The 25,366-nt window shown below is 42.8% G+C and overlaps 1 protein-coding gene across 1 annotated transcript in view; it reads left to right on the forward strand.

The window, feature by feature from the left end:
* The window catches only part of LOC117731205 (chemokine-like protein TAFA-1), a 94,732-nt gene that overhangs the window by 55,744 nt on the left and 13,622 nt on the right, over positions 1 to 25,366 (forward strand). The window contains exon 3 of the mRNA XM_034533396.1: positions 23,693 to 23,833. Within this exon, the coding sequence (XP_034389287.1) occupies positions 23,693 to 23,833 (141 nt within the window). The remainder of the gene's footprint in view (positions 1 to 23,692; positions 23,834 to 25,366) is intronic.

Consider the following 25,366-nt stretch of genomic DNA (forward strand, 5'->3'; position numbering starts at 1 on the left):
CAGTCTTTATATGTGCATGTCTCTTTCAGGCGGATGAGAATGAGACTCCTCCATCCTGTTCAACTCCATTAAGCAGCTAGTGTGCCTCAGTTCACCACAAATCATAATCTGCTCATGGTGAGAGGAAGTATTCAGCATGGATGGGACTTGACGCCAGAGAGTCACTTTGAGTTTAATTGCGTGTGAGAGAGAGAGAAACAGAGAGAGAGAATTATTTGCATGTCACACCTAACACACGTCACACCTACACCGTGTGTACCAAACATGTACAACTATGTCGCTGCTGATGTGAAATTTCTCTGGATGACTGCTTCTTCAATCTCCTCCGCTCCTGACTCTTAACTCCTCGTGTGGGGGGAGGGGTCACATGAAAACCTCCCCCTGTGCAGACTTCACAGTGGGACACAGGAGGACTTGTCAGCCTCCACTGCAGCACATGTTATATTGATAAATCTCCCCCGAATTCAGATATGACTGCGGCAAAACAGTATTCCCCACATCTCCCAAGTCAGCAAGATGGATTTATTGCTGTGCCGCTTTAGTCAAAGGTGTACACGTTCCTCTGGATTTGGGAAGCCTGTCGCAGAATTTCTGTTGAAACACTGAGAGAGAAATATACAGAAGAAAGAGAAAGCCAAAGAATTCACGATAAATGGCGGCTGCCTGTTTTCTCTTTTGTTGCTCTCAGGCCGTTATTAGCATGCACGGGTCTTCCATTTCTCAGTGCTCTCACCCGGCCAGTTCATATTTAGTCTCCTGAATGAAACATTCATAACTCAGGTATGTGGTCTTGGAAACAATGTGTGCCGCCGCTTCAGAAAGGCCTGCATCAATCACAAGCCTGGAGAAGCCAAGCGTGAGAAAAAACAAGCGACCTTGTCAAGGCGGTTGGGGCTCGCCTCGGGGGTCGCCGCAGGGGGTCACAAGCACACGGGTTCCACAGTGGGATCCTCAGGAACTATCAACATCATTTGAATTTTTCCCAGGACCACCCGTGTCTCAGTGGGATTATTATTTTTTGCCTTTCAGCTGGTTTATCTCTTAAATACACAGAGCCAATAGTGAAGCCTCATGTTAGCTCTGCCTGGTCTATTTTCAGACTTCTGCTTCCCTGGGTTGTGTAACCCAGCTCTCAGCCCCCACTATTTTTCAGAACACATTAGTGCTGAATTATGCGTATGCATCATGTAATTATTAAAGAAATGCCCAGAGAGAAGGCTCTCCCAAGAGACTCAACTGTTGTTATTGTTGTTATTATTATCATCATCAGTGCTCTCAGCTTGTCTGCAGAATTAATAGTACGGTTCTCAATTGTAGGTCAATTGCTGATTAATCAAATACAAACAAGGCCTTAGAATTTCTGCCTCAAGAACGAGCACAAAGAGTACCTCTGCTCAGCAAACCCTGTTTTTTCTCAAACCACATCGGCACCGTCCTATGCAAGGCTGTTTAATCTCTAATTAAACCACTCACATGAGGAAAAAAGGGAGCACCCTGGGATGCTGTGACCACCCAGCGATAAACCTGAATGGGAAACTAACAAGAACACTTCCCCCCCCTCCATCATCTTCCCTTGCAGTAGGACTCCAACTTTAATAATATTAAATAGTGCTCATCAATTTGCAGTCCAATTGACCCTGTCAGACTCCCTACCTCTTTAAATGTCACACCCCTGCGGGTTTCCTTGCAGGAGTAGATGAACACAGGCGAAAACACAGTTTGGATGTTCAGTGTACGTATAGAGACTTCAGGGGCTACACACACTTACTGACGCTTCAAGTAAGAGGTAACAAGTAGCTCACAACTCCCTGCATGCCTTTTTTTTTCTCTAATCACTGCTCCCTTTCTTTCAGTTTACAAATATCAGAGACAGCTTCCATACAATTTAGCATGCGATCCAGGTGCTGTTTGGTTGTCTCAAGGCTCCCTCGTGCAAAGTGATCTCACAGAAATACGTGGAATCAGCGCGACTTCTTAACAGGACATTACAAGGTGGCGGCGCGTCATGCCACGGACACAATTTAGGTGAGAGCGACACAAAAGAAAAGATCATGGTTCCTTTTAGATGTTAATGTTTTTTATTACTGTCATGACTGGGAGGCTGGGAGAAGGCACAGCCTTGAGGTCTCCTCGGCCAATGAAGAAGGGGAACAGGTGAAAACAGGAAAAAAGGAGATTAGTAACAGTCTGCTCAGACACACACACACACACACACACATTGGCAATTGCCGTGTCCCAGAAGAACACACACATTCTGCAAATTGTTTTGGCTTAAAAACACAAAACACAATTTTGAACGGGTGTTATATTGTACATACTTGAAAGTGTTTGGTAAAGTGCCAGCTGGTGCATCGAGCAGAGCTCTTCTTCCAATAAAAATGTGTTCCAAATGAGAGCTGATGCACAGCTTCAATCAGAACTGAGGGTGAGAGCGATGTATTAATAGTGTTGGCAGTCAGAGAAATTGGTTTGGGATTTTTTTTTCAAAGTTTGTCTTTTTGTCAAATGTACTGTATGTTGAAGTTGTTATTGGTTATCATTCATCCTGTCTATTCTGGCAATGCAGTGATCCCTCCCGATAGAACCGGTGGGCACCGGATACCCTTCTTTTTTCTTACCGGCAGAGTTGTAGCTCAACGGACACTGAGGTCTTGTTTCTGGATATTTGGGATGTTACATTAACAGTTTTTTTTGGCCACTTCAGAGCAGGGGACATATTTAAAAAATCATTTCTATGGTCATATTTACTAAGGAAGGGATCGCTTCATGACTGTGGAGGAGGAACGATCACAGCGCCCAGAGGAGAGAATTGTATTAGGATAGATTTTAAAATATCCAAACCTATCCCTTAAGGCTGATAGCAAAGGGACTGCTATGTGTTATTTTCTCCCTACAGAATCATTAATATGCATGTTTGAATACATACTGCATATGTCATGAATAAATACACCCACCATGTGTTGCTCTGCTATTTTCAGAGCCTGAATATACAAAATCTTAGTCAGCATCATTGACCGGTTGCCTTCATGATGCAGGCGGATGTCACCTTAGAAAGAGCGTAGGCGTACGAGTGTAGGTGCTTTTGAAAGAGGAGAGAGAGAGAGAGAGAGAGAGAGAGGGGGGTCCAGCTGTGACAAAAGTGAGTCAGGCAACGGAAATGGGGGTTGTTTGCTGCCTTACCTCCTCCTCCCTACTCTGTGGGGATTTAGTTATTGTGCATTTTCTTTCCTGTTTGGCAGGCAGTCTTGCCTGATAAATGGGCAGCATTTGAATAGAACAAACAGCAGAGGAAATTGCATTCAACAGTAACAAAAAAAAAAGTTTCCTTATCCTTTTCTTCTTTTCACCGTCACTTATTTCCTTTTTTTGTTGCTGCTTCCGCTCCTTTGTTGGTAACAGCTGAGCAGGATAGTTGACAGTGTACTGTGATGCTACGAGTGCTGGGAAAAGAATGTAGGGTGGGGGGGGGGCATCTTTATGTCTGGCAAAAATGGAAATGTTGAGAACTGGCACTCGCATACTGTACCTCTTCTCAGTGGCAGAAAGCTGTGGAGGGCCCAGTTCCTATACCGATGCCAGAAACAGGCTCATTTTCTCATTGAGATGAAGCAAAAAAGAAATGTCTTTCAACCTGCATCCGCTCCTCTATGCTGAGAACAAGGGACGCTTTCAGTTGAAGTGGAGTATTCTGGCAAAAGAGCGAACGAGAAACAGCCAGGGAGGAAGAGGGAAAGTGAACGAGGCAGTGAGGTTGTTTTTTCTGGAGCCATTTCATCACTCATTGTGTTGTGAGACTGTCCCACTGTTTGGCTCAGTGATGCCAACTGCTTGCAGGAAAGACTCCCGCGGAGTGCCGTCTATTGGCTGCCACTCTGAGAAGAGGGAACATAAAAATGTACAATTTTGTATAATGCTAATTTTCTTCCGCAGGAGAAATTTTATAAACTCCATGGTCGCTATATTGAAAATCTAACACTTTATAAGAGATTATGTGCTAATGTGATTCAGCGCCTAAACTGAGCTACAGTTAGAGGCACACTGTCACACCTGCCACTGAATGGTTCAATTCCAGCCACTTTATTTCACTTCAATTCAATCACTTATAATTGAATAGCAGTTTCACCACTGCAGGTGACCCCGTAGTGAAAATTATGTTGCGAATAATGACTCAAACAATGGTCGCCCCGACCGTGTCGTGGCCCTTTTTCTTTTTAAGTGCGTTGGCATTTCTCGCTCCACTTTTGGTTTTCTTTTCGCTCAACACTCACGTTATTTTGCTGGTAAAAGTCACAGATGAGAAACACTAATGCCTAAAATGAGGCATTAGTGTTTCTCCAAGAAGCGTGTTTGTGTTCAAGCAAGCATTTGTGTGCAACTGTGTGTGTTCTGTATGTGTGTGCGTGTGTGTGTGTGTGTGTGCTAATTGCTGCGGTGAAAGACAGATTTCTTTGCAGCCAGGAGCTCATCCCTGCATCATGACCCCCAAGTCAGAACTGAAAAGGGTCACCCGACAAGAGACCTTCATTATACCGCAGCCCCATGCAAATCAACCCCACTGACAAACTCTGGTGTTTAAAAAAATAAAACCCATTTCTGAAAAGGTTAGAAGGGGCCCCCGTCTGCAAGTCGTCCTTCTCCAAGGTGAGCTCCCCAGCGCCATCATAATTGAAAATTAAGTATTTGCCGCGGTATAATTAAATGGTGACTTTTGAACTCAAACGAGACCTCAGACGCATATTAAGAGATTAGGGGGCTTGGATCTCTTCACATACACACACGTACACACACACACACACACACACACACACACACACACACACACAGTCAAACACTGGCACCCACCAGGTAAAGGTAACAAAAGGTGGCAGCTTCTTAATTATCACCATGCCTAAGTCGTTAAAGCACAGCCTCCTACCTCACCTTTCGATTTCTGCAGCCCATAAGTTAAGGGAACATCTCGTCTATTTTTAATTCATTATCACACAGCACCATAAATGTGCTGGTAATGACGAAGTAGAGGGCTGGACGGCTTCTCCAGGGACTAATTCTTAGGGGAATTAGCCCCCGAACTTTGAGTTGAGGGGTGAGATGTAATCAAGAAAGTTGTTCCTCTTATGAAATTAAAAACTCTCTTTTTGGTAGCACGTGACCAACCAGTTAAAACTACCGCGTGGATGTTCTCACAAGTTTGTGTCTTGTCATCAGGGTCCCTGCTCTGCAGCTTAATTGAAACAGCGTCGTCAGAGTAAGGCTTCTGCACCTTCTTTTGAAGTAATCACCAAGTAATATTATTTTCATTTACAGACCACTTGCTTCCCTAATGTCTCGATTACCTCGCTCTGCAGAAAAATGTGAAATGCCATCATTACTTTCAGTATTATAGAATCCTAATGACTCGTAAATTAAAGTGGAGGATATTTCGATATGTGGATCAGAGAGAAAAATGCAGAGCGCGTTCTGCCATTTCAACAAATGGAATCATCAATGGAGTTTGGTTAGTATTTATCTTTTAGTGATGTTCATATAAATATGATTAATGGTTATAGATGTCGGCATTTTTAGTAACCATTAGTCGGATAGGCCTCATGATTGCCCCAGTCGAGTTTTGCAAAGATCCCTTCAATGTATACAAAAACAATACACAAGCAAAGTAAGGACCAGTTAACAGGGTGAGGATACCAAACCATCCTGAAGTGAAGATTATACTCATTGATGTGTGCCATTCTCTCTGCTATTGATGTCGTATTTCAAGTGTTGCGGGTCAAACGGCAGAATAACTTGAGTGTAGTAATAGCATCCCTTCAGCGGGATCAGCACAATGCCACAACACTCGCATCAATTCCGTTTACACCAACTGGGAGGGGATTGGTAAGCGGGATGCTTTGAGCTTGGCGGCGGTTTAAATTGATTAGCATGCGGTGTCTCCTACTTAGCCGGAGAGGAGGCCTGCATTTAAACAAATCAGCTCTTAATCTCGCCTCCGAGCGAGGGCAGAGCAAAGCCAATCGATAGCATTAGAATGTAGTTATACTCCCACTTATCTTGGTCTCATTGCGTACTATAAGGAGCAGGGAGAACAGGAGTCCTGGAAAGAGCTCAGTGCATAATTCAAACCGAGCAAGCTATACGGCGATGTCAGGATATATGGTTCGCTTAGACCAGACGCTCAAGCGGAGTATCCCAACTGCTTTAGAGATTGACTGAAATCTTTTGCCATCGACTGGATTTCGGACTCGCGTTCTTTTCCTGCGGCTCAACCTTATCCACTGACTGCATTGGGAAATATTTCAATGACATATTACACTTCATTTTTGTATCTCTCGCCTCTTGTCCACCCACTGTATGTAGCCGCCTGCGCACCACGGATAAATCACTTCCCAGCCAGCTTATTACATGAAATGAAGGAATTCATCATGGTGACAGTGGGCCGTTATCTTGGAGAAATTGATTGATTCATTAACAAGGAGTGAACAGTGCTTCGCTGTGGGGGCAGCGCGGCGTACCGTTGCCGCGCGCCGCTGTACGTGTTGAAGGAACACGTCTCCAGTGAGGAGGTCTTAGTTGGGGCGTCCCCTGTAGCAGCATACAGGGTTCTCAGCTCATTACCTGGCCAGTCTAGTCAGTGGTCATGAGCTGGGAGACAGCCCACTATGGCAAAGAACAGAGAGTTCCCAATTAGTTTGTCCATAAGCCTTCAGAACATTGACAATGCCTTAAAATATGACAAGGCGTTCTGATTAATCTGAGCTTTTTGCTGAGAGACGCTGCAAAGTTAAGTGCACAGGGCTGAATTAAGTCTGGTAGAATGACTCATGCAAGGCCTACAGTGAGTCAGATATGTCAGTTATGAAGCTCTTTACAGCGCAGTAAATGCAACGATCAATAGTTTTGAAGCTTTGCTTGAGTGAGTTGTGTTCATCGTTCTATACGCGTGCACTTTCATGGGAAGACGTCATTTCCAAGGCTGCAGTGTTCTTAAATGCTTGACAGGAAGAATGTGTTTAACAGAAGGAGGATTTTATGACGGCTAAAGTTAGGGGTTAATCAGCCCTCCCTGTTGTCTCTATCTTCCTCCTTTAATGTCTGTTCTGTCAATAATGCCAGAAGCTTAAGTCCATCCATCTTTTTTAATTGCATTAGTGAGAAGAATCTAATAATTTTGATCTGAGGTGGTGCATTTAATTTAAGAGTTTTTCAGTGGGGCTTCTGTGCAGCCAGATTGTGCATCAATAGTTTTATGATTAAAAGTTCCAGGTATTCCAGCAAGGCTGACCCATATTCACCGGCCTGCTTATCTCCTAAAAGAGGAGCACACCAATGCATTGGGAAAGTTTTGTTGTGTACGCGAAGAAAAGTTTTAGTTACATGTTGTGACAAGGTCAGTGAGAGACCTAGTCCTGATGAAAGGAGAGAAAAGGGAGTGCCTTGTGATGAGTTATACCAGGAGACATAACATCATGGCGAGCTTGCTGGCTGGCAACCTGTTCCATCTGTCTTTTTATCCGACTTCCTGTTCCTCCGTCTCTTTTCATCCTTTTCATCTGCAGCTCATATAGGGCTGCAATAGAAGATTACTTTCATTATAGGATTAACCAATATGCCACTTAATTGATTAAATGTTAAGTAAAAAAAAAAAAGGAAAAAATATGAGATTCCAAAATAATGTCCTGAAATTCGATATTCTTCTTACTCGTTTAACAATATGAAAAATCGATCGAAAACTATCTTCAACAGGCCAATGTTGTTGGTGTTTTTGGCACTACTACGGATTGCCATTCATTTCTTTCTCAGACATTCATGGTCTCCATGGGACGAATCGTTATCACTTTGGTGACCCTTTAACTTTTTCATGTAGCGCCATCATCAGGTCAAATCTAGAATGTGTCCAAGTCTTTGATTCCAGAACAAAGAAAAGCAAAACTAGTGACTTTTCCTTCAACCTCAGCTGTACTCTGTTTGTAGTGCTAATTAGCATGAGCTGCGTGGGCGTCTCCAAGCGCGTTTTGGTTTATGTATGTGCAGCAGTGCAAAGTGCATGAGGGCTGGGTGAATCCGAGGGTGTGATGATTAATAAATACCCTCTCAGCCAGACACATTACTGGTCTCATCGCTGTGAAACAGCTGGGCCAATCACAGACAAGCAGGACAACGATACCTCAAGAAATGAAGACACACTTCTTCAGGGATTCATATTGTTTTTGGAGGCAGATGGTGTGCTTTTTACAATTATATTTGTTCAATGATAATATAATCAAGTATTCGATTGCAATTTAGAGAGAATTTTCTCATGCACAGGTCCGGAACATCACAATAATGTTTAACTTGCGCTATGATTTAATGACATATTTATTGAAGTAGCCGAACAGTTGTATCAACCTATATATGGAGTAAACAACTGACTATCATGTCAAATAAGGAAAGTTCAATTGAATAATATCTCAACAATATCTATTGTCAGATTTCAAATTGAACGCGATGAATTATAAATAATGCATACTCTATTAATACATAAATATGCTTGAGGACATTATGTGATTAATAACCCACTTGTTTCAGCTGTATTCCCATCTTTGTTAACATCATTGTTGGGCTGTTAATTAATGTGTTAGGACTTTATTTTTCTGTGCCTACATTTTGGATTCGAGTGGGTACATTTGCTCAAAAGATTTGTGCTTTGTCTCGTAGTGGCGCTTCAAATTGCTCCTTTTTAATATTTCTCTTTTTAATATTTCTCTCTGAACAAGTGAGACACACTGGCTTTGAACTTCCTGTTGGATGAATGCACGTATAAGAATCTGTCCATTCTGGGTTGAAGGCTCTGGTTAAGCTGTCCACATTTCTCTCTTTGGAGAACACCGTGTGAAATAACTCACGTACAATCTCTCTGTGTGTAATGCAACTTTTCTATTGGCTATCACAGCATTTCATTGACCAAAGTGAATGCCAGGATATGAGAACACAGTGGCATACTTACAACAAATTAAACGCAAAAATACCAATAGAAATGAAAAACTTCTATTAATGAATTAATATCAACATTTGTAGAGTAGCAAGTGTACATTCTGCAAAAGAGACTCTCGGGTCCTCAGGTTACCAACTAGAACCAAGGATGTACCACAATCTGTGTGTCACCCTTCGTCATATCGGAGCTTCCAGAGGCGAGAGGACGTGTGCAGCTCTGCTCCTGATGTCAACGCAAATCGGTGCCACTCTCAGAGGGCCACATGCCAAATTTGAAGGTGCTTAATTCAATTCCAAAGAGAACAGGCGGGTCTGAAGTCATTTCTTTTTTGAATGGAGTGTGCATCTGCCTCTGACGGAGAAAGATAGGAGTCGCATTTAAACACGCTGTCATTGTGCGCAGCTGAATGATTCCTCGTGGTTTTAAAACACGCGGCGGTTTGCCGTTACGAAATGCCATCAGTTGCGAAAATGGATAAATAATGGAGCTCTTCCAGAGAGGTCTGTGGAGATAGAAACAGGAGTGACACAGTACAGTAACTACTGGTGATTTACTCTCCCCTTGTTGTGATCAACCATCTGTTGCCGAGTCTTGAGAGCTGCACTCTAATTTGATTTGTGCGCGAGAAGCAGCTGGCAAATATCGCTATTGCATTTTCCTCCGTTTAGGGTGCATATAGGTGTTGACAGATCAGAGCAATTATAGGGAAATGAATGTGCAAGTTATACCAGGATGAAATTAATCAAAAAAGCATACTTCTTTGGAGCAGTGTCAAGCAAACGACTTCCAGTGCAATTCCATTAGTTGCCATTTAGGAGCATTTACGTGCGCCGTGATGAATACCTCCTTTGTATGACAGACCTAATTGCAATAATTGTATATAATCCATAACAATAACAATAATTGTTGTTGGTCCCCTGCTCTGCCTGTTCTCCATTTTGGCATGCATGTAGCTTTAGTGCAAAGGGGCATTTTTATTGCAACAGCTGCCATTCACTGAGGGCCACTGAGCTGGGGTAATGAGACCCCTTGCATGGTGCGAGCTGCCCTATTGCACATGTCACAGTTCACTCGGGTCAGATGACACACCTCGCTCCACCGTTGGAGGTGTCTCTAATGAGAGAGAGACCAGAGACATGAAGGCAGGCCGGCAGTACGAAGATGGAGACATTCTAAGACAAGTAATAGAGTGAAAGATAGCATTGCAGTTTGCGCGCGCGCGTGTGTGTGTGTGTGTGTGTGTGTGTATGTGTGTGTGTGTGTGTGTGTGTGTGTGAGTGTGCGTGTGTGTGGGTGGGTGCGTTAGACACAGAGAGGAGTGGATGAGTCTCTAACAAGCGGCTTCATCAGAGTGAGGAATGAGCTGCCAAGCAGGATCTTTCTTTTTGACCTACCTTGGAGAGCGATGGATGGACGGATGGATGGACAGAGGGGTGTGTGAATGGATGGAGGGAGACGTAACGGAGAGAAATAGCCAGAGCATCCACTAAAGTGCTGTGCCGAGGCTCCTTTCTTCATTGCCTGTCAAGGAAGCCTCTTCTGTGGAGACAATCACTTATCTCCTAGCTCTGATCCTACAGTCACGACTTGGAGCACCACCAGTACACAGGCAATGACCAGGGAAATGATGGAGCGGATATGATGGATAAAGAGGACACACACGGTGACTGCTGCTTTTGGCAGAGTACCAGTCATATCTCCCCCCTGATGTAGGGGCATTTTTTAAAGTACAATTTATGGATGAAAGGTACATACCATCATGGAAAAATTGTTAAGGTGGCCGTTTATGTACCTGGAAATTGTGTTTAACCTTATTTTTCTCCCAGATAAAATATTCACTAAATGTCAACAGGATTCAGTTTCTCCAATATATTTATTTTTCTTTGAAGGGATATTTTCTCTGGTTCTGGCTCTAGCCCTCTCTCGCTCCTCTTCTCTCTCTCTCTCTCTCTCTCTCTATGTCTCTCCATCACAGAGCTCAGTGCACGCATTGCTCCGGCATTAGTATGCACACTGAGTCCAGTCACACTTTGATGTGCAGCCACATGATTTCACAGTCCACCCCGGTGGCACAGATCACATTTGCAGGTATGTAGAGGCAAGACCGATGACGGGATTCAGGTTCTCATTTCATCTCAACTTGGTTTCACAGTTACCAGACAATATAATGCCAGAGGTACACTCATTGTTTGTTAATATCGCTTATACAAGACTGTAAGAATTCCATTATTTGGTCATTTTCTCACCATAACTTCTCTTTTTAGCTATGGGTCAACAGGGAAAATGCATTTTTATTCACTGTTTCGCTTTACAAGCAAGTCCGCTTGGAAGAGAGAAAGACCTTGAGAATCAGCTTGGGCACAAGTTCAAAACAAAGTCATGATTCTAATCTTTATAATTAATGGGTACAAGAGCCAGTGTCATTCATTACAGCTGATATTTAATCTCGCAGATAGAGGGAGAGTTTCTGTGACTGAATCATGGCATATTTCAATCCATGATTGATTCCTTTCTGCAGAGGATTGCTATGGAAGATGAAGTAATCACTCTCGTTCAAAAAAAGAAAAGAGTGAAAGTTGGGGCTTTTTCTCTTCTTCTTTTCACGGAGCTCCAGCATTCAGAAAGTCTATTCAGCGTGTTCCCAATGTTACAAAGTCTGAAAAGAAGGCACAGGGAGCTTTCAAAAGTTTGGTTGCACTGTTTTCTCTGCAGACAGAGAACATATTGCAATTTGTATATAAAAAAAAAAAACACTCCTGATAAAGACTTTCAGAATAGAAAAGTATTGGTTCAAAGAGATTTCAAGAGTGAGGAACGTTTGAAAGTTGTCTTCGTCTCTGCAGGGATGTGATGCCCCGTTAATGATAAACTCCTCAATCACTTTCATTATGAATCATCTCACCCATTGCTCTGGCACGCGGTTAATTTTTCTCTGCTGTGGCCCTCAACATTAGAAACAGATGAGATGGAGACTCTTCTCCCACTTGTGTTACCGCATCAAGATGTTATCTGCAGCTTAAGAGCTTATGAAGCCGACAGTAATGATATTGAGTGACTGAATTGTGTGTTTTGATGGATATCGCTGTGAGTAATCTGATGCCAAATTGTGTTCCAGTTCTCATATTGTTCCGATTTTAGAGTCTGCAAATAACTGCGCTACCCTTCTCCTCTCATGTTTGCCCCTCCCCCTCTGTCATCTCTCGTCTCGCTTATAGTCATTTGTCACAGCTATGAATTTCTTTCCCACAGGTAGATAAATAGGATGAAAACCCATTTTAGTACTCTGTGACTAGAAATAGATTATCATTGTCCGCTGTCTATTTGGCCCCTAGTTAATCTGTTGCACATTGTGTACTGTGCTGGATTGTGAATGGCCTCCATTCTGCTCTTTGATAAGATTGAGAACCCGTCTCTAAAAGGTATCTGCAGTGCTTTATGAGGAGGATAATTAGCTTCTGCAGTGAAGAAACACCACGGAGAATGGTGAGAATTAACAATAAAGACTCCTCTCGTCAAATCATTTTCCGCACAATTGCTGGTGACAGTTACATTTAATCATGTTTTGGGAATGTATGAAGAAGATCCCCTCTTTGTCATGCCTCTACTTAAGGCCGGGTTGTGCTGGAAAATAAGTAGTTTGTACGACCTGTGATGCGACCACCTTGAAAAGTGTTTAAACCTTTCCAACATTTCCTAATGACTAGACTTAACACTAATTGCTTTCTCTTGCACACCTGGCCAGTTCTTTAAAAAAAAAAGAAAAAACAATTGTCTCTTCAAAGTCCAGAAAATCACTATGTCCTTATTGCGAAATGCTAAATGCAAAGTATAATTTGATTAGGTCATCCTCAGCAGGAATAATACACGGTTAGTGGCGGCGTCTATGTTGTGATGACCAGAGAAAACTTTCTTTCTCATAAATCAGAGCTTCTCTCTGAATATAATCCCCCTCCATATGCACCATCATAGAGATGTCTGTTTTGGATTAATCGTGCAACTTAAATATCTGACGTCAAGATGAACACATTGATGCTGCAATCAAATTCACATTCACAAAACAGTCCTGTAACATGTCCCATAATTGCCTTATTTAACCATATATTAAAGGGATGGCTATCTTGTTATAAACATTATGGCAAAATATCTGATGGTTGACAAATTTAGACTACAACAGAGCTACAGATATTCTGAATAATGTACACCAATGAAATTAGGGGAAGGTAAATACAAATGGTGGTTACCTATAGTGAAATAACACTTTGACCCCTTTATTTGATCCATGGATTCATCTAATTATGAAGAAAAAAAGTGATTGAAAAGATGTTGTTAGTGTATGGCCTATCATCGAATAGGCAGGTATAAATAAATGGCGGTTACATGATGACATTAAATAAAATGTCTTCAGTCATGATGAATTACAACTCTTTATGGCATCTTCATGTTCCTGTCTTGTCTACGACACACCGTCGTCCTTGTCGCTAACGAGAGCAAGGTGAGCCGTCCCTAATGCCACATCTGACATCGTTATTCTGCATTGTCAGACAAGAGCTGAGTGCTTAGCGCATTGATTTTCCTCCCTTTTGCTCTCGCTTAGATTGATCATCACGTGGAAGTCGATCTTTCTGGAAAAGTGATCAATGCTCCGCCGTACAATTATCATCTCGCGCACGCATCATTTAAAAGAAAATAACCGTTTCAATATGGTGCTTAGTGGGGAAACTCTTTGTTATGCACACATCAGGAACAAGACACCATAACATGTCACCGTAATATGACGTATAGGTAAACCGCCGGCAGCGAATCGTAGAACATGTGCCCGAGCTGTCGGCTTTCGTCAATAGATCTTTGACCCCTGTGTAGAGTACAAAGCCAGCGAGACGTGGCGCACTGTAGATGCTTGAGACCAGACTGCCTCGGCTCAGGCGGGCCTCGACCAGCTGCTCGGCAAAGCACGAGTCACCTCTCACCGCTTTCTAGCAACATTTGCACAAACAGCCTCGAGTTATGCATTCGCAAGGCGCTCCCCTGCTAGCGCTTTAGATGCTGTTTGTTCCTTCAAGTGTTTACAGTGAAATTAATAAATAAACAACAACAACATTTCTGTACACATGACATCTATTGCTTCTGTCCATCCGGGGAGAGGGATCCTCCTCTGTTGCTCTCCTGAAGGTTTCTTCCCTTTTTTCCCTGTGAAAGGTTATCTTTGGGGAGTTTTTCCTGATTCGATGTGATGTCCTGGGACAGGGATGTCGTATGTGTACAGATTGTAAAGCCCTCTGAGGCAAATTTGTAATTTGTGATATTGGGCTATACAAAATAAACTGAATTGAATTGAAATAAGAAAGAACATAAACTGACAGACAGTGAGCTGTAGCCGACTGCCTTAATGCTAAAAGGCTGCATTAATACCATGAGCTTAATAACATTTATACGGGGCCCAGTTAGGCAAAAAAAAACTCCCTGATTGCCTGGCTTTGCAGAAAGTGGGCAGATTATTTGCACCGGAAAGTGCCCTTTCTCTGCATACACTATACTCTAGGTATTTTTAGCATGCATCTATAATTTGATGTTAAGTGCCTGCTGATGCATTATGCATATTAGATAATGCATTGTGTGTAATCCATGCAGACCTCGGCTGAACCGAAACCAAAATATTGTGTACAACATGTAGAAAGGTATGGCGTGATTGCTGGTTGAGACCATTTTCTCTGCGTCACACCTCCTTCACTGAGCCATTCTGTCACACAGCATTCATAATAGACCTTCGGGCCAGACAGAAGCTCTGACGTATTGTACTCAATAACCCTACGAAGCGTTTTATAACTTTGTAACTGGCCATTTTCAGAACTTTTTTCCCTTTCTTTTTTCCTCTTAGAAGAGGTGAACTGAAACTCATGGTCTGCATTCAAGCCATTTTCCAGGGCTCACAGCATCCAATTGTTTCCTGCCAGGGAATGTCACTTTTTGAAGGCTGCTCTATGGTGCCGTTCAAAAAGTGAGTTTGGAGACTTTGAATGGACAATTTAGTTTCTCATTTCACCATCCGACTCTCATTTAGAGAGAGCAGTGACCTGTGTCATACGGACATTGGATGGAGGTCAGGCACCGACAACTGTACTGCAGGGAGCAGTAAAACATAAAGAGTCGCAGCCATACCTGCCTGGATTCGATGGTTTGTGTTCAGACACACGTCAGTAGAGAGGAATAAAGTAAGAAACAAGACGTGATAAATAGGAGTTTGCTGACTTTATCTAATATGCCTCTTTATGTGACTGTGACAGCGCATAGTAAATTCTGCACAATGGTGTTACTGGCACTGCACGACACTATTTCTGGCTTCACCCTCCTGTCTCCTGTCATGGAAATAAGATTAGCGGGATGTAAGGGCAGGGACACAAGCACCCCCCCCCCCCCCCCCCCCCCCCCTCCTTACTGCAGATATATATTTTGATACCATGTTTAAAATGCAACGAAGCCCATCTCCATATAAAATCTGCCATGCTTATACAAGAGTATCCAACAAAGTTATCCTTACACCTAAAAAAAGAGCACAGAAATAGGTTACATCCTGCATATATTTACCATAATCTCCCAGTTTTTTTCCGCCACATCTTTCAGGTAACTTCTTAGAACTTTTAATGTGTTTTCTCCAAAGCAGGTTTTTGTTGTTGTTTTTGAACCTGCCAGCTATTAGTTTTCATTGCTTTTTTGAACAACCGTATGGGTAATAAAAGCTTGAATTGACATTTAAGCTATAACGGTTGTCAGCAGCCCCCGCGGTTCCCCTCCCATCACTGGGCTTGAGCTTGGCAGTGGGTCTTCTTGCGGCGGGCTGAGTCCATGACACGGCGAGTTATATATGCCAGGGCATTACAGAGCCATTCATAATCCGGTTTGTCACGCTGCTCCCTCTGGACTGGGGTAATTTCATGGTGCTGAACTGGTATTGATAGAGCCTTGGTAAATGAGGCACGCAGCAATCGTTAACTTTAATAACCATAAAGATGTGAGCATTGGAGTCATACAGGCCCACGAGAGGAAACCCATACAGGTGATTAAGAATCGACCATGGCCGAGGCCAGCAGCACCTCGCATCTCTTATTTGCACTAATGGAATTACCTGTTAAAGATGTCAAGAGTATTACCACCAATGGGGTAATTGCTGCACTATACTTTTCCTATTTAGTAAACTGGGGCCTATTTCAATGTCTCCATGCATGAGGAATACCTGATAAAAAGCAAGCTGAATACTAAGATGTTCCTCTTTTTTTCTTTATGTGTTTGTGTGTTTTTATGGCTTTCTCCTCAGGTTGGAAACCCATTCACTGTAGGTTGCTGTAAGTTGTAGCCACTGTAGCAGTATTTAGTATTCTGTAACAATATAGCTAGATTCACAGGTGAGCCATACTAGCAGAGAGGGGGAAAAAACAAATACATTGATTTATGTGACTTCGGCTGGGTCAGTAGTTCCTGTCAGTCAGCTTGAGCTCCGGAGCATCTTCCTCCTCTCTCACTCTCTCCCCCTCCCTCCTTCAGGTTTGTGGTAGCTCCAGGCGCTACTATAGCTGCTATGTCCACTTGTTAACTCTCATTACTGTGGGTGATACTCCCTCAGGAGTCACGTGAAATCCAGGCCACCGAGGGGTCAGAGCGAAACCAGCCTGAAGCCGTCACACTGGCTGAGGTCAGAGAAACCATACGGATCACTGCAACAGGGATGGGCACTTGATAAATGGTAAATCCACTCCGGCTCCTGATGCGTCGGTGACACGATAGAGACAAAGGTTTCTAGATTGGATAAACAACGGTTAACAAGGCCTGAGATTCATTTGGTTGCGACTCCTGGAGACAGTATGCGCTGGGAAACCTCCCACAGCTGGCTTTCCTCCCATTTCTTCCTCCGATGCGTTTTGGTGGTGAATTGTGCAAGCTCCTCGGGTAGCCTTCCTCCTTGAGGCTACCTTTTATTATTCATCGGTGGAAGTCAGTCCTCTGGGAAAGAGGCTTCGGAGTGAGAACAAGTGGCTGGGGCTAAAGCCTTAGTGGACGATTTACTCTCAAAGGCCGGGAGAACTTCAAAACTACTCCCATGTCCAAACCATAAGAGTAATGTTGCCTCTTCCTGTTTTCCCGAACAAAAGACTCTTTCTGAACACTCAGTCGGTGTCCATGTCAACACCTCCTGACATGCATAACAGCGTAGCTCTAATGTGCCGCATGCACAGAAAGCCCCGTGCATGCGGGGCTCTCTTCACCTTTCTCTTATTCTTGCCACTTCACACATCTCCTCCGCGCTCCACGAGGTGTGATTCAGGGAGCATTAGCACCACGAAGTACTCTTTCGTGAAAATATAGCAGTGAGGTCTAATTCTGGACCCTTCCAAGGATTTCTCTTCACACACTATTCATTTGAAAACTCCTCCTCTTACAGAAGTAGAGGAATGAGCAGTGAAGGAGGGTTGTGCAATTTGTGATAAAATATATAAACTGAATCAGTTGCCAAGAGGAAGGACATGAAAAGTTGTTCCCTGGCTCTGCCTCTAAGGCCTTCATTTGGAATCCACTCGACGGCGCTTTGTAGCGTGTTTAAACATTATCCTAAGTAATCAGGGGGAGTGTTCATGAAGTTCTGACTTGATGTTTAAGTAATGAAATGCTAAACTCTTGATGAACATCATTAAACATATATGCAGTGGGACAGCTGGCCAACAGCCACTTTGATGCCTTTGCTTCTTGAAACAGATCATTAATATTCTGCTTTTTGGTTTTCTTTCTTCCCTCAAGTCTGAAAAACTAATCGAGACAAACAGAATAGAGATTTTATTTTTCATTTCGGTTGGACATATCTGACAACTTTTCAATCAGATGCATTTCATTATGTCTAAAAACTGCGCATCACAAGTCATAAAAAAAAAGGGGGTCATTCTCCATTATGCATGTTTTCACAGAGAGAAAAGTTGACTCACTAAACAACCTGCTGCTTAATAAAACTTTACGAAGGTTTAGAATGGACTTTTCTGACGCACGGCTTTGCTCACAGTGTCTCAGTTTGTCTTTTTTCGCCTGCTCATCATTTTCAACAATGATTTTAAATGCGGCTCCCCCTCTTCTTCTGGAATATTCTCTGTTGAATTTACATTCGTAAGCTCAACACATGTCCACGTTTATTTACTGACAACGGAAGCCGTAATTTATTCTGCCATCTGAGATGTAAATCAACAATTAGAGGTGCTACTGTAACACAGGAGCACTGGGGAACAACAACAAGCCCACAGAAAAAGAAGAATCGCAATGTAAGACGGTCTGTGGTTGATGCAGCAGCTGGCAAAACAAAAACAGGCACTTCAGCATGCAGGCGGAAACGGCTCATTTTCACCTGAGTGTGCACTGATTAAGTTGTTACGACGAGTTGTCGAGAGGCTTAAGTTTTCACGGCTGCTGTGTTCCTTCCCTCAGCCATATGTCATTACTTAATAACTGTAGCGGTGAGAGAGGCAGTGTGAGAGAGAGATAGAGAGACTTGGAGAGAGATGGAGGGAGTTGGAGAGAGATGGAGAGAGTTGGAGAGAGAGAGAGAGAGAGAGGAGACGGAAAGTGATTACTGCTCTTGGCCTCTCTGCATAGATTATAGTTGTTGACGCTGAAGCTGAGCCATTATGTCGTGGGAAAATGCTGTTTGTTTTTGGCAGGGGGGGGGGGATATCAGAAGGCAGTAGACTGTGTTATTTGTCGCTCAGAGGATGAAAAGAAAACTGTCACTTTTATGTCTGAAAACGTGGAGTCTTTGTGTGAATAAGTCGTCTTTGGTTTGTGGTTTATGACCTTGAGTTTATGTTCAGAATGCAGCCCATTACGGGTGGTGCGTTGAGGCTCTTGATGATGATCGGCATGGCCGTCAAGCATCTAAGGTTTACCATATTGGCCCCAAATAAGACGATATGAGACATCTGGGCTGTTTTTTTCTCTCAAAAAATCAGTAATTGGTAAAAAAAACCTCTTTTTTAATGTCACAACACACTATTTCTGTTGGAAAATTTTCCCTGAGGTTCTATTAATCCAAGGAGATCAGGGTCCTTATCCTTGAAACCTTTTTATCTAGATAATGTGAAACCATAAAAAATACCTCTGAAGCATGAATCCCTTTTGTGTCGCCGGTCTAACGGTCCACATACTCAGAATCTCTGTCCTGTCGGGCTATTGGAAGCGGTCAAAATGTTGTTTCCTTCGGCAGCTGTGGCAGCTCTGTTTCTGAGCCGCATGGCAAATGATTTGGGCCACGGTCCGTTTCTGCAGTTAAGACGTCTGGAGAGGCTTTGAACTTTACGAGAGGTGCGACAATCGATCAGCTGCCGATGGAAACCGGACGGTTTTCAGCAGATGGGCCACGAACGGGGGAGCAGCCGGTGTAGCGTGAGTGAAGAAGACATAAAGCCCACAATTTGGCCCAACTGCAAGTCCAACACAAGCAATGGAGGAACAACCTTAAAAACATTTGGAACAACTAACATAATCAGGCACTTGTTATAATGTCATTTATTCCCTTCAAAAGCTGAGAGTAGTCGCAGAGACCAGCTGATCTGCCGACAGCACTGGGTCTTTCTTAACGGAGGTTATGATGCGTTCATGCTCCACTCATTAAAAATGAGTATTAAGCAAAGTTCAATTATAAATCTATTATGATGTGTTCAAGTGTAATTTAGTAAAATCTACTTTTTAGCGAGAAACTTGAATAAATAGTTGTTTGAAGGAGATGTTTTCACAGCAATATTAAATAAATATTAGAGGGGGAATTATGACTTTATCTAGAACTCTGAGCTGCTTATAATATATAATTAAAACCAATGAAAGCAAATATTGTGATAAAAGTGCACAAAAATCAAAGAAATTTGTTTTTGTGCAAATGTTCACTACAGATAACTTTTAGAATTGTTGATATATTACACTGAAATCAGGATGGTTGATATTTTCTGGGACGGATGGTTCTGGGACGGTAGTGAAACGAGTTAGTCTGGAGTCTTGCTGTCAATTAGAACAAAAATCAGATTCGGCAGGTCAGACTTTTAAAAAATCGACCAAGGAAATTTGAATCAGTGCATCTGTAGTTTTCACTCATCAGTAAAAGAATAGCTCATAGTACGATGTATCACATAATTGTCTAGTCCTTGAGGACACCATGTTTTTCAAAATATCTCATTGTATATTCGGGCCAATAAAAGCAACATTTAAGTGTAAACAATGTATTGTGCCTTTCTGTTGTTTGTAAATTGCCCTAGTCTACAAATTTCAATCTGCCCACGCTCAGGAAATACTCTAATATTAAGTATGTGTTTTTATCCCGAGCTCATATTCCTTCTCTCGCTATTTATCTCCACATTTTACAACCGTACCTCATTAACAGCTCCTAATTGGCTATTGGGCTAAGCTTGAAACAATGAAGCATTGATTTCCTTAAAGATAATCACCTCATCCAGTCATTTAATGGCTGCTGTCACTGTAAGCCGCCAAGAGAAAAATTACCAGTTAGCGGTCCCATCGATGCCCTTCACCTCCCCTCACCAAAGGCTAGAGTGCACAGCCACCCACTCCATCTTAGCAGGTTGCTTTAACCCCTTTAGCTGCCTGACAGGCTCCAAGCACTGCATCCATCACAACCTGCAGTCATGTCTCAAGTTGATTTGATCCCGTATTGCACCATAATGCGCACGCAGTTACTGTTGTGCACTTGAGCAGAATATATATATATATATATATATATATATATATATATATATATATATATATATATATATATATACATTATGGAATGCCACAAAACTATCGTATGCGTAAATACACACACAAAGAAACTGCAGGGACACAGACTCACACACGCAGGGATAAAGGATGGTCATTTACCCCAGCCCGAACTTCCAGCTACTTAAATGAAAATATGTCTCGTCCCAAGTGGCCATTTGTCGTCCGAGTGGCTCCGGTCGAGTCATCGTGGAGACATTTACACTGCTCCCTCTTCCACCTACCAGATGGTTCGTAGTGACCGGGCCTAATGTCCACCTGGTTGAAGGCCGGACCTCGGCTGTTACACACGCAAGCATGGGCATATGCGAGTGTGTGCATGAGTGTGTATTAGGGATACCAATCTATTGGCAATAATTATAATAAGCATAAACCTTGAAGTGCATTGTTGTATATGTGTGTAGTGTAGATTGTTGAATGTGTCTGAAAGCCAAGCATCAGTTTTGATGAAGTAGATCAAGCAAGTCAATACTTGCTGTTGTTTGTCATTGATCTGGTTTTTTTTGCTTTGAGTTATTATTTTAATACAAGAAGAAAAGCTTTTTTTCGAATTATTTTTGGGAGATTTAAAAGGCCGTCAAGGTAAATACGCCCACCTTCCCTTTTGTGGTGGGCTTCCTTACAGCAAGCCTACAACCATGAACCTGACTTATGATTAATTGAATCCCCAGTCCTGTCCGCAAGGGTTTGACACTACTTCCTGTACAACCTCTGGAATGGAGCATGGCTGTAGTACAGCACAGGAAATCAGGGGAAGCTCAAATCAGTGGATTTGTTTGAGTATCATTGGATCACCGTCTCACTAGTGACATCCAATCCCATTCATACAAGTTTACCTTTATAAACTGCTAGTTCCCAATATAATTCATCTGATATCATCAGTTTGTTTCTGTGAGAGCTCTCTCAAAACACAGAGCTTTGATCCCCAATTCTTACTGTGTAATAAATGCTCAGTTTGTGACCTCTGGACAAAATGGGGAAGACACACAACTTTGAAGGTACACAAACTTGCTTATGTAGCTTAAGTCCCACTGAAGAAACCAATCCAAAAGTCACCAATCAGGACACATTACATATCATTAGTGACACTAGGTATTTATGAAATCCCTTCGTTGTTCCTTGTTGGTTAAACCTCTCAGCTAGAGCTAATTCAACCCAATTGAGTATTCTGTGATGCAACATAACGTCCTCACTTATTCATATTCATATATCTGCTTTGACTTGAAAGGAAGTCTGCAGGTCAGGAAGCTGTCGGTAAAATATTCAACAAGCAAACACATTGTGGGGTTCGGGGGTTTTAGCACTCGGGGGATTTTTTTCTTCTCACATTTATAGTCTGTGTTCTGCCTCCTCCAGCCCAGAAATATCTGACAACAAGCGCTGAGAGAGTGACATTAATACTGCACGACGGCACGGTCCAGCAGGGCTGCACATGTTTGCCTTTTAATCCAGGACTCGGCGGCCTTTGGTCTGGCCACAGCAGACATTGATGGGAATGGGACTGGAAGAAGAAAACTGTTTCCAAAGTTGTCTCGGCAACTGGGAGCTCAGCTCCGTAATTCACGACCTGGGCCATTTCAAACATTTGCACAACCACCCCAGCTAAAAGAAACACACACCGGTTGTTGTCACGCCAGTGGAAGCAAATACATCTTCCCACCGCATGTTCTCTTTTCTTCTTCTTCTTCTTCTTCTTCTTCTTCTTCTTCTTCTTCTTCTTCTTCTTCTTCTTCTTCTTCTTCTTCTTCTTCTTCTTCTTCTTCTTCTTCTTCTTCTTCTTCTTCTTCTTCTTCTATCTTCTATCTTCTATCTTCTATATATTCTGTAGATTGGAGAGGATGTGTTCAAGCCTCCTCTTCTCCTTTCATCTCCTCTCCTCCTCTGTGTCCGGGGATGAGCTCCAGTTTAATTGTTGGACGCTAGTGTCTGTTGCGGTAGCTGTCAAGGGAAGATAAAGAGTTTTTCCTGGGGCGTATGGAAAGGGGAGAGCGGTGATGGAGCGCCTCTCTCCTGCAGCTCCGCTGGCTGCATTAGCCCCACGCTTTATAATTGTGTGAAGGGGGCACTTCCAGTGGCTCCCTCATTACTCATTGGCATGGCCGGTCCCTGGCAACCAGACACACCTTGTCCTCTCTCTCTCTCTCTCTCTCTCTCTCTCTCTCTCTCTCTGTCTAACTCATTTCAGGATGCCCCTCCGCTCCATCACCCCCTCTCCTTCCCATGGGCAATCCTCCCTATTGTTATTTTGACCCAGTACCGCCATCGGCGCCTTTCCCCTTCTCTTTTCACAGAATTTTTTTGACACCCCCCTTTGTCACACTGGGACCTATTGTACAGCATTTGGTCTGACTGATGTCACCCATGCTTAGGAGTTCATGCTTTAGTGTAGTATAGCCTAAGACTGCATTGGCTCTGTCATGGGACTCAAACGCGCCAGCCATCTAAGTCCATGTCTGAGGCCTATGACTGCCAGGTCTTCCCTGCAGAAGCGTAGACACAAGTTTCATCCTTTTTCAATCCTACTGACAATATATGGAAGATATGAACAGTGCAAATGCAGGCACGTTAACACGAAGCAAGTGCATGAGGTGATCTTCGTCGTAGGCTGATTGGTATGGAATGAGAACAGCCAGCACTGAGTGAGAGCCAATTAGATGATATAATTAAGATGCCTCAAGGGCCAATTTGTTACACATACTTACAGTGAAAGAGCCCAATGATTGTGCTGCAGCGTGCCTCACGATATGATGTGCGGCACTCGAGTTGCTCTCAGCCCATGCTTCATTCACATTATTGTTGCTCATTTGGATTTTTTTTTAAATCTATCAATGTATTGTGGTTGCGTCAGTTCATTTTCAAAGACATGTTTAGTCCCGCCTTAATCTCTCACATGTACTGACCGTGTACCACCGTGTCTGTCTGTCTGTCTGTCCGCAGAGGGAGGTACATGTGAAGTGATCGCCGCCCACCGATGCTGTAACAAGAACCGCATCGAGGAGCGCTCTCAGACGGTCAAGTGCTCCTGTTTACCGGGGAAAGTGGCCGGGACGACACGGAACAAACCCTCCTGCGTGGACGGTGAGGAAGTCGCATGTGTTTTATCGTTGTGCCCAGTATGCTTAGGAATGATGTACACATTATGGCCAACATAATGGTTGTGGGTAATAGGCGTGTAGCCCCTTATGCAGAAGGCCAGCCTCTTGACACAGACCTGTAGTGCAGGATTCACATTCACATTAAAGATATCGCCAGAAAAGACGTTTTCTTACATACATATATTTAGAAAAACTCAACACAATGTTTATTTCCAGAAATCATGACCCTGTTACTCAAGATAATCCTATTATATTCACGAGAAGGCAGACTATACAGTCGATATCTCCAAAACTAGGCGACTCACAAAAACACAATCTAGATTGATGACTAGCACAACAGGTAAAGAGAAAATATGTATTTTTGATTTGGGGGTGAACTGTCCCTTGAAGTAGTATCATTACATATTAATGGGTTTTTTTCAGATTTATCCAGTAGTTAGTTACTCTTCCATGCCAATGTTTCTTTATAAGAACACTTTGCACATTGTTTGTAGAAACAATATTATTCATGTGAAATGAATGCATGAAATGAATGAATAAAAACAATAAATAGGACAGTGTTATGAACTAAAATTAGGCTAGTACTTTAATGTTCTTAATAAAGTTTCATTTCGAAGAAGTCCATCCAAATAATTATCTAATTTGCAATTAAATATAATAAATCTGGTATAAAAATGAAATTATTCCAAGAAATCTTTGACTTTTACATGATTTTTACATGAAACTAAGGAAAATAAATGGAGGAGAGAGTTTCCATGAAAGCAAACTAGAGGTCACTGTATATTTCTGCTGAATTTAGATAATTATCGTATTACTAGGATCATCAAAACATGAATTATTACAGAGAAGATTTCTCCTTCGGCCAAACTGCAGCTGTCGACATGACATGTGTGGTGTCAGATGTTACATTTCAGCTACAGAAGACGGTCCCAGTTGAGATTAGCATCCGGTTTTAATGAATTATACTTTAATAAACACCTCAGACAACGACCTAAAGCATATTCAAAAACACCTTCCTCTGCTGTCTCAGTAGATGTTCTAATAATAACAATACATTCAACCTTTAAGAACCCAGTGGCATCATGGGAGTTGAAGGATGATCTAGTTGGACTGTCGAACACCTGAGCAGGGAGCACGTTGCAGATAACATCGCCTAAGGCAGTGCAGGCTGATAGAAATGAATAACTAATAAACACTAGTCAGGGAGGCTCCAGGCTAGTGCACCTGAATTACCTCAGCTGAGAAAAACAATCAGGCAGAGGCGTGTCTCCATGGGAGGAAAAAAAAAGCTGACAGGAAGTCACAAGTCTACTGAGACAGAACTACGATGCCCCCCTTCACACCAGGAAGCTCATTTACTGCTCCTCAGCCTCGATCTTTACACCCCCACCTTCAACAGAAATCAAAGTCATCTCTCCGACTGCCCTCTTGCCATGAAGTGACACTAAAATATCTTCATTAGGAGGGATGTTACACGAAGGGCCAGACAGGCCTGCTCAGTGGGCTTCACAGGGTT

The sequence above is a fragment of the Cyclopterus lumpus genome, chromosome 5, assembly GCF_009769545.1.
Source record: "Cyclopterus lumpus isolate fCycLum1 chromosome 5, fCycLum1.pri, whole genome shotgun sequence".
Lineage (NCBI taxonomy): Eukaryota > Metazoa > Chordata > Actinopteri > Perciformes > Cyclopteridae > Cyclopterus > Cyclopterus lumpus.